The sequence below is a fragment of the Falco cherrug genome, chromosome 7 (assembly GCF_023634085.1).
Source record: "Falco cherrug isolate bFalChe1 chromosome 7, bFalChe1.pri, whole genome shotgun sequence".
NCBI classification, from domain to species: Eukaryota; Metazoa; Chordata; class Aves; order Falconiformes; family Falconidae; genus Falco; species Falco cherrug.
Genome location: NC_073703.1, coordinates 43894198 through 43905045, shown reverse-complemented (window position 1 = coordinate 43905045; position 10848 = coordinate 43894198). Strand labels below are relative to the sequence as shown.

Below are 10848 nucleotides of genomic sequence, written 5' to 3'. Positions count from 1 at the left end.
AGTCAGTCGAGGCAACTAGCTTTGAAGCTCAGCTCTACAGGATTTCCTCCTGCAAAACAGTCCCTTCATGCTGCCAGGCAAAGGAGTAATGTGGCTAAAGAATCAGAGTCCTGGTGCTGCAGAAACCAGACTAAAGCCTGGGGAGGGTTGATGTAAAGATTAGGAAGCAGTTTTTCAGGATGTTATATATATATATATTGTTAGACATGTCTTATTACTGAATCGTTCCTGATTGTTGCCAATTTTTAACAAAAGATGCAATTCCCAGTGAAATCACTGTTTCCAGACTGCAAAACAGAAGAGAAAGGAAGATTGGGCCCTACCTTAACACCAGTTTAGTATGCCTAGCTATTTGCACATGACAGCAAATTAACATGAGCTAGTATCTACTGCAGTGAAGATACAGGTAACATCCCACAGGGGCTAGAACTATTTAATAAAGAAGGAATTAATTTGTAAAAAAAAAGAAAAATCATTGTTCCTCCTTAACATCTGGGCGTATTTTGAAGCCAATATTCACACAACTACAATAGTTCAATTGATGCAACTCAGTAATTTTTATTGCAACTGGAAGACAATACATCACAGAAACTTTATGGTAGGTTTTGGGAAGGTGTTATTTACAATAATAATTGATGAAATAGTTTGTCTTTGGCAATATGATTACACATCAAGAAAATGTAAAATGCAAGTATGCCTCTAAATCAACATTTTCATATTTCCTAAAGATCAGCTGATTGCACTTGCCTTCGGACTGCTCATTTAGGTAAACACAAATACAACTTAACATCACTGTTCATTCCTCATCACAGTTCTTATTTTAATATTGATGAAATTGGCAGTTTCAGACGCCAAGTACAGGAAAAAAATTGGCTTATCACTGTACTAAATTAACTTATTGGCCAGTTAAGGTCCTGTGACCCTTAAGCATCGATACTAAATCTCTTGGTCTTTTGATTGCTTTATCACTTTTTTTCTGTAAAACAAAATATTTCAGAAATTACAGATCAGAGTATAAAAAAAATGTACAAGTCCATAATGCTTTTCATACACACAGAAATCATTCCCCCCAACATTTTACATCAATGGCAGTTTTAAGTAGTGAGTGTGAATGATGCAGGCATGGAACTGGTTATCAAATACAGGTATGACTTTCAATTATTGTCCCACACACATACTCAGGAAATGTACAATGCTCTAGTAACTTAAAAATGTACTCAAGTTCAATGTCATCTGAATGAGAAAACAAGAGTCTTGGGATTTCAGGCCAGAGTAAACAAATGAAAAAGATTCCCATTTCTAGACTATCAGCCATCCCAGAATCCAGCACATAATTTCAGCATCCAGTAAAATCCCTCCTAGCACTGAGGGCCAACACAACTTGCCATTTATCCCTTAGACCCTCAGATGATGAGTTCCTGTAACTGCTGGCCTGATCCAAAGCCCAGGGAAATCCCCTGAAAGAAAAGAAGTGAAACAAAACCCTCTTCCACTGACTGTGAAAGGATGTTGTATCAGGTTGATTTCCCCCTCTTTGCAAAAGGAAATGTGATACAGTAGAAAAACCACTATATAGCTTCAGATAAATATACCTTGTTTCAACGCTAAAACAAAACAAAACCCAAACTCCCCAAACCAGGAAAGGCTACTTATTAGAACAACTCAAAAGTGACCTTTAAATCATTTCTGGTTTTAAATGTACACCTGCAAAATACAGCACCATAGACACATTAGGTTGAGACTTTTTTTTTTGGTCAGTGAAGCTAGTACTTGTTTGCTGAACTGTGGAAGAATTCTAAGTTCATGTACTTGATCAAAGATAAAGCAACCCAGCTGACAAGTCTCTGCTTAATTCAAGAATAACCAGTACTAAAAATAAAAATGCAAAAATAAGAACCCCTAATAAACCACCATCAATTAATACTTTCTAAATAAAAGGGGATTAACAGATGAATTCACAAATGTATGCAGATTTATACAGAACACTGAATGTTGTGTGTAAATCCTTCTAAACTCCAGCTCAAAACAGAAACACACAAAATGTATAGTTTGACTTACACATCCCATTTCAAAGGAGAAGAGACATCATTACAACTTGGTAACTGTGCTAATTGCAATATAAACCAAACAGAAATTCAAAGTTTGGCTGATAACTAAGAAGAGGGTTACCACTTAGGTTATATAGCAAAGTGTTGATGTATATTACATAGAGTAGTATAAATAATAAAAAAGTATTATTTAAATTAGATCACAGTGCTGCATTATGTGCATAACAGTGTTTGATATATTACTGGAGGGCTGTGAAGAACACTACTAAAACTTAACTGGTCAGACGGTCAACACTGATATTCTGTTACAATCAGGAGAATGTATGGTTCAAATGCTCTTTTGGTGGCAAAGTCAAGAAAACATTTCAAAATATTTCCCATAAAATATGCCAATGAGTTATTCAGGCAGTAGTGACATACCTGAAGGAGCTGGGCTTGCATTCTCCACCAGTGAAGTAAACTGCATTGCATCTGAAATTGGAAATGTATTCTCTCGATAGTTTTATTCTGATCCTGGAGCACGGTAATGTTTTCAAAAATGCCTAGGGCCAGATTCAAGGAAAAATGGTAATAGTGAAATAGTAAAGATTTCCATGAGCACTTGGGTGTCTGTAGCTCCACTGACTGCAAAGGAGATCAGACACCTTCAGATTCTAGAAAACCTCAGATTGTGCCTAGCTACATCTTTAGATGATTTTGGAGCCAAAATCTCAGTGAAAATCAATCACAGCTACCGAGAAACTGGGACAAAGCGTTGTTTTGGTGATTTTATCCCTGGTGCCATTTGGCGCACAATTAGGATTTTGTTCTCTGCTAAAGCAGTGAAGAATGCAGCCCCCAGCATTTCTCTGTAACTTTTCCAAAGGCAGACAGTAATTCAGCTGAACGCTGGGAGCCTATGAGCCTCCTTTGAGATTCCCTTCTCCCCTCTAAGAGAGGACCAGAATATGGACCTCGAGTGCCAGAGAGAAAAGAACACAGTCACAGGACAGCTCCCTAGTCCTCCACAGCACCCCTCCTCACTCCCACATCAGGCTCTTCAGCTGTGAAACCCTGTGAGCTTGGTAGAACTACTGCTGGTTTTGCCAGGAGAAGATCAGAATCAGACTGCTTTCGGAAACAGTTATGGAGTGATACTTTAAAGCTATTCAAGACCTGTGTTTGAATTTTTAAATGCAGGCCTAATCTGCCTCAAAATGCAGCAGGACATCCAATTGCTCGCAGAATGCAAGCACAACCATCGGATTTCACCTCCCTGCAGATGCTGGTGAAATCTGCTTGTGGCATTAGTTAGAGCCTGCATGAGCTTCCCACTGCAAAAGGCATATTCCAAAGGAACCCGACATGAAGTCCAGCAACCCTCACAACTTACGCCTATATGAAACTCACCACTGCATGCTTGCTGACCTACAGGGATTCCCCTAGCCGCCACCAGTCTTGGAGAAACACTAATTTGGCAATACTGATAGAGTGAGGAAAGTGGTAAGTCAGAGATTTGACAACTTCTCACCCCAAAATGGCTTAGTAAGGAGAGCGAACAAGCAAAACCAAACTACCTCATGTCTGGCAAGTGAGAAAGCTTGTAATACAGTGCAATTACCACTCCATTTTGACATCACTCAGTCAAAGTAGAGACATCTGGATTGGAAAGCTGACATATTTTTTGGAAAACAGATCGGTCTGAATTCTTATTAAAAAAGACAACTTCTCATACAGAGTAGAACCAGTTCTGATAAAGCTGCCATTGTCAGCCAGGCACAAAAATGGCTTAAAAGGTGACTCCTAAATATTTTATACAAATCCAAATCATGTACTTCTCATCAATAGTCAGAGCAAGGGTCGATAAGGACAAGTTGTTTTTAAACTCCACAATCTGTTGATGGCATTAGCCTTCAGCCAAACTACTAGTTCCTGAATGTAACTTTGTGAACTCCCACTCAATAATACCACCTCAGCAGATCAGACTAGGAGCAACAAATTTTATATAAAAATAGATGCTTGCCAACATTTTAGGTTTACCAGCAAGTATATAAAGGAGTTGTTGAAGTCTTAGATTATATATGTATCTCTATATATCTGTGTGCATGTGTAAAAAGATAACCTGTCTAATTAGATATTTATGCAAAATGACTGTTTTCTAAGGTGAGTAATACTACTGGTAATTACATATTTAGCCACCAAGAGTCCACATTAATGAATGGTACTTGTTGAACAGATACCGATCTCATTTGCGCTGACGCACTACAACCAGTGAAGCTGCTCTGGAATCAGCATTGCAATATGTGGACAGAACCTGGCCACCAGTACAACACTGCATCGCTTTCTCTGAAGGACAGAGATGGCTGAGCCACACTTTCGGTGTATTTTCTGCCACTCATTTGATTTTCCACGTTGCCTTTTGATAAATATTAAACCGCTCCCGAGCTGGTACAACTACTCATTAATGAGCAAAGCTGTGGCATTTTGTAGCATTTTGTATTTCAAATTATGCTCCTCAAAGTCCAGAAAAAGATGAAAGGACCAAGTTTGCTTGTCAAGGGGTTGTGTGGTTCACTGTCCGTGGACTCTGGCTGTAGGGAGCGTGGACCTGGGAAGAAGCCAATTATCACAGTCCAGTGACACAAGGGAAAAGTATGGCTCATTCATCTCTGTGCTACCTGGCCAAGGGACTGGTCCTTCCTGTTTTCCCCATCTTTATCTTAAGGGCTACAGGAAGCCCACAGAAGTTAGTATCTATGTACTCCCAACTTAACTAATCTTGGGAAACAACCCTGCAGGCCCTCAGCAAAGCGAGGGGAGCACAGGGCTGTGCCTTGCTCTCTCCTTCCTTATCTGCATAGCTGGCAGTTGTGCTGGGCTCCAGCAGCTGTCAGGCAGCTCCTGGATCCCAGGACATGCTGGGTGAGATAGGAGGAGAGGCACCATTTTCCTGCGCTGCCTCTAGTGTGGCCCTGGTCTTCACATGACAAAAAGCTTGTGGAGCACAGGAACCAGGTCCAGACCAGCCCGCTCTTCAGTCCTTCCACTTCCTAACCAAACACTCACCAGGGGCATCTCCAAATGCGATTTTTAGTTCACTGAGCGGAAAGTAAAACCCTTCTCTAACTCACTCTTCATAAACTAGATCCGTCTTGGTGAAACTGCTGCCTGTAACAGTTGTAAATATGAAACTGTATTATTTTTAGAAACAGACCATTTTGTTCTGTTCAGTGGTTGGTTCCTGGGATTTTCTTCTTGTCTCTAGTACATTCTAAGTGTAGAATTTTTTATGCCAAATTCATGAATCCAAGTGAGAGAGACTGTCTTCATTTACTTCACAGCTTCCCTCTGCTGTAGGGATCTCCAATATAATAGTTGTCATTACCAGGAGAGTAGCACTATACCGGAATCACACTCTCTGTAACACTGGTTTTTCTCTGTATACCTCAGTAAGGCTCTTTACTAACTTAATTTTCTCATGGCAAATTAGCAAAGCTATTTTCTTGTCTACTTATTCCTGAATGAAATCAGAGAGTTTTCCTTAATTAACCTCCCATTATTCTCTTGATTCTGTCATACACACTCACTACTAAATTTGCCCTCAGATTATTGCGTCATGTTACACATGTACAGACGAAGAAAGGACACACTTTTACTTTTTTTTTTTTTTAACAGAAGTAGGGAGAGGGGGGCTGAATGTGCAGACAAGGCAGTATAATTCAACCATCCAAGCCCTACCAGAGCATGAAGATTTTATTTTTTAATATTGCAGAGTAAGTTCCCCAACAGTCAGTGTTTGTCCCTGAAGAAGGTTAAACCTTAAACACCTGCTTCAAAAAAACCCCAACAACAACAGAAAAAAGAATCAAAACAAAAACAAAACAAAAAAAATAAAACCCAAAAAAACAAACTCTAAGCCTAAGGGCTTAAAAATTAGAGGCATAGCCTTTTTCTCTATTTTCTATATTTATATGAAAATAATTCATGCTTCATGCTAAATACATTATTTACCTTACAAGAACTTTGTCATCTTTGAATAAAAAAAATTGTTTGCTTTTTGTATCCCCCCCCCCCGCCCCTCCCAAAAGGAATCCATGCAATGTGGATCAAATTTCTTCTGCTGGCTACACTGGTTGAATCTGGAAATCTGTTGTCATTTTTGCACAGACGAATCCTGACTGACAGTAACTGCACACTCATTTCTGAGGGCAGTGTAGGAGCTCATTTGTTGAACTTCCGAATTTTACTGTTCACCAATATGCTTTCCTTTTATTTTTCAATACAGAGTACTACTAATGGCAGGTTTTGTAGCTTTGTTTCCCCATTTAGATCAAGGATTTGATCCACAGAAAAAGATTCTGATGTATTTCCTTCCTTAATATCTACTGTAATTTCTTAGACTTGATTGCTTTTCACTCAGGCAGTTTAGAAGACATAGCTTGTTTTTCCCTATTACTATTATTTTTTGCACGCAGTGCCAATCTTCAGGCTTATGGCTTTTTGAACATTCTTTTAATTTACTATAGAAGACAGAATTCAACGATTTACGATGTTACTAACAGTGACACCCCCGCCACCACCACATTTCTTCACATAATTTCACTGAAACCCATTGCATACATAGTTCAAATTTCCCCAAACTTAGTTACCAGTCTTCACATTTTGAGCCACATATAGTACGTGAAGCACTAAAAGTGCATTATGGTTTGCGCAGTTGCCACCAGTGGCTGTCCAAAGACTTCTATGGCACAACATATCGAAGTGCCACTAGATGGTTCTTGGTTTGGTGTTGAGAAGTGCGTGCCTCCTCTTTCCCCCAAATCTCTTTATTCACATTCACTTCTAACCCAACCATAAGGCCATTAAAAATTCTTAAGGGCCAGGCCTGAATGATTACTAAATTATGCACAGCTCTTCTAGTATAAGAGGGATTTCCAAGTGCCCAATTTTACTCCCATCACATTAATGTTGATGTCACTGCATATTCAACCATGCATTTTTGACAAGCCGGAGAAAGCAATGGCGATTTTGGCTTTTATTTTTGTTAACTTTTTGTCTTCAGGTATTGAAAAGCTTTTGTAAATTAGCTGAGTGTCAGTATGAGTTCTATGGCTTCAATCTCCTTTAAAAATAAAAATCTTAAGGGTCCAAAAAAAAAAAAAAAAAGAAAAAAGAAAAAAGAAAAACAAACAAACCAAAAACAAATAGAAAGAAAAACAAAAAAGGAAAAAAATTGCTGATATTGCCACAAATCATTAGAATTCACCTGACGTGCTGAAACAAAACTTTGTAAGTTCAAACAAATCATTGATTTGTTCTAATTTTTTGTGGTTTCCTTTTGCTCTTTCTGCCCCTTTGCCGTCCGATTGGTGATGTTGTTCAAACAGGATCGAATTCCTGCTAAATGCAGAAGTGATCCTGCTGCTTCTTTCATCTCCTCATCGTCACTCTCAGGGGGCTTTTCTGTACGTCTCTTTTTAAGAGGCAGTGTGTCACTTGGTACTTTTTTCGCCTTCATTAAATGTTGCCTTTTCTTGTGCTGGGATGCATACCCACTGTCAGCTAAAGAATCCTTGGTCTCCTTTCGATTTTGCTTTTTGTCCTCCTCTTCTGTTTCACTATGGCTCTCGTGGCTCTGGAAGCTAACTTCACTTCCTTCACTGCTGTCTTGGCTACCTTTAGTTGCAAATTCATACTGGTCATCAGCAGAGGAAGAGGAAACGGAGTCACTAGCAGGTGATGTGCTCCTGTGGTTGGAAGATTTGGCACTGCTGTAGTTGTGATCCTCCTTTGGGTCACCACTAACAACTGGAGAGCCACAGGACTGTTCACTTTCTGTCCGCATCCGGCAGTTTGTTATTCCATTCCTGTAAAAACAAATCGAAGCAGTCTTAGAAGCCACAGAGATGTGATCCCGCTTCAGCGCGAAAGATGATAAAACCAACTGACAGATAATCTAAAATCATGACTATCAAAGTAATGTCCATGCAAGCTGATTTCAAAGCCCGACTCAAATTGCTTGTGGATTGGACTCTACACATGAAACAAGCCAAAAGACACATTAACAGCACAAGAGGCAGGAGCAAGTAGGGGATGGTTACAAATAAATCATGTCTGAACAGTCCTGATTTGCATTTCAACTAATAGTTTACACTTGAAAAAAAAACAAACCCAAAACCAAACCACATTATTTTACCTACTGGATATTAAATAAACTCTGATGAGTTGCATAAATATCCTCTTTCCTTTTCCACATAAAACGACCAAAAACATGGGGAAGAGACACTAGCTTTCTGGAATACTACTTTGCCTCTTCTGAAAGACTCTTTTCCAGCTCTAGCAGTCCAAGGGCAGGAGGAGATGCCTCACCTGGAAGTAGCACAGCTTCCATTTAGGACTCTTGACAACAGAAGGAGCAGCCAAATATAAAACCTAGGTCCAGTCACATTTCTGATTGTGATCAGTTTATGACTAATCCTAAGAGCTATACAATCTTAAGCCACTAGCTGCCAACAAAACGTGTTTAAAAACGTGTTTAAAAACAAATAGTAGAAAAAAAATAATCTGTTTTTGTGCTAGAATTAATTTTTCCCTTTGGTTTTATGGCACTTGGTGCTGTGGAAACTACTGCAGCACAATATATTTAAAAACTAACAGTGCCCCTTTCTGCATTGAGAAGTGTTAGAGCATTGCCACTGACGTACAATACAGAATACAATGCCTGCAAGAAGAGGGGACTGAGCCTGTGCAGTGCCTAACTCCCGCTAAAAAAGAGAGGAGGATGATCATCCAGTAAAGGTATCATCACTGCCACACACCACTTCACCAGCCTCGAACCCCTCTATCAGTTAAAAGACCCAAACAACAAACAAGCAAGACTGTTTAAACTATCACATGACAAAATGCTGTAAAATCTACTCTTGCCGTCTTCATGCTATCACTAGAGTGTTTTTGCACACTCAGGGCAGTGCTGGATTAAAACCTCTTCTTAAATGCACACACTGAACATAGATATTTCTTAAGAGGAATGGCACAGTGGCAAGTCCACAGTATTACTGCTCTTCTACTTAAAAAATGAGAAAGTGCTTTAGGTTTTAGGGCATGGACCTCACATCTGGCATCTTTATAGAAGAAACAGCTGAATATTATCCATTTCTGAAAAGTAAGGCTGAAAGGTGGAAAAAATAAAGGTGGTACATTAATTCCACAGTTCTTATTCATCTAAACGTTCTTGTCTGTAGAGCCTGCTGAAATAAGAAACAGGCTTTTGTGAACCAGGGACAGGGCAATGCTAAAAGGTAGCAAATTCACCAGTCATTCCAAATGTTCTTATTTACAGTATTTTCAAAAAATATATATATAATAAAAGGCCAGTTATTAGCAAAGAAAGCCTCTTGCCAACCTCTTTTGCTCAACAAAATTATTTTCCCCTAGATTTTTGAGTAGCTTTATGATCCATAAATTATATACAGAACCCAGAAGGAATACACAAAGCTTCTTCAATTATTAATAACTAAATGCAATGTCATTCATGATTGTGCAGCAAGCCAGCTGCATTTACTCTGTGATGGTTTACCACTGCAGGGGTTGTCATTATAGGATGCTAAATGCTTAAAAGAAGAAATCATCCATACTAAACTAGTTGTAAGGTGAATTTATAACCAACTCCTTAAGATCAGTCATTACAAGGAAGCATGTAATGCATTTTAAGTGACAGATTCTTCATTTTTAGGGTAAATTTACATTTAAAGATGTTAAAAATTATCATAAATTAGCATAAAATTAAAGTTACTTGATTTTACTGTGCAGCTAATAGTCAAAGCAATGTGGCTCAATAAAAATCACATGCTACTAATTTTCCATTAAAAATAGCAATAAGTTGTTGCTCCAAGGAAACAAATACAGGACAGAATAGGTGAGAACTCAAATGGAATTCCTGCTGACTAGGTTATTGGTGAACAAGGCTTCTAACAGATGGGATTTAAATCAAGATGCCCATTCTCATATGATTGGATCTACTCCTATTAGTTTGTACTGAGAGACTATCCGTAACAGGAAAGCTACAGTTCCACGGAGAAGAGCAACCATGTGTCAAAAAGACATCCCTGATCTGCCCTGCTCTTGAGTGTTTAGTGTTTGCTTTTACATAAAGGGGCTACAATTTGGATCCAAAAGCTCTGCCTGTGGGACTTACTCCAGATCCCAATCCTTTCAAAGCAGCATAAAAATAGAACAGGCCTGGGGATTACAGACACAATGTCCCATGGGAAGGTGTACTACTATGGGGTTAGCATCCCACAGGGAGTGACTGCAAAACAAAACTGAAGTCCACAGAAAAGTGCAAAAAAGAAATCACTTTAAAAAAATGGGAGGAAAGGGAATACCAAAACACTTCAGAAGAAAGGCATCTATGGTGGAACTGGTCAGGAAATGGATAGCATTTGCATCTCAGAAAAATCTTTGGTTTTCACTTACATTTTGAAAGATTTCCAACCAGTTCTGCTTGGGGAAATAAAGAAGGAAGAGAAAGAAGGTCAAGGAGAGAATTAGCAAAGGACATTTGCAGAAATGAAAAAGTTATACAAGCAGAGTGTTTAGGATATTCACAAAGTCAAATACCCTGAAAGTAAATTAATCTGGTATGTACCTTGATATGCAACAGCTCAAACATAAGATATGAAGAATTACTTATAATTGATATTAGTAGATTTTTAAGAATGGAATAAACAAATACCTAAACCATTCACGTTCCACACGCACTTCCGAGGCATTTTAAAGCTTTATATTGCTCTTATACAGTCACTCACTGAGAAACGAATCT

At 38.8% G+C, this 10848-nt stretch overlaps 1 protein-coding gene across 10 annotated transcripts in view; it reads right to left on the bottom strand.

Moving 5' to 3' along the window:
* Positions 1–533: 533 nt before the first annotated feature.
* FOXN3 (forkhead box N3) overlaps positions 534–10848 on the bottom strand; it is a 211968-nt gene continuing 201653 nt past the window's right edge. For all 10 annotated transcript variants that reach the window (XM_055716614.1, XM_055716615.1, XM_055716613.1 and 7 more), the window contains one exon: positions 534–7894. In XM_055716614.1, the coding sequence (XP_055572589.1) occupies positions 7345–7894 (550 nt within the window). In that variant the 3' untranslated portion in view covers positions 534–7344. The remainder of the gene's footprint in view (positions 7895–10848) is intronic.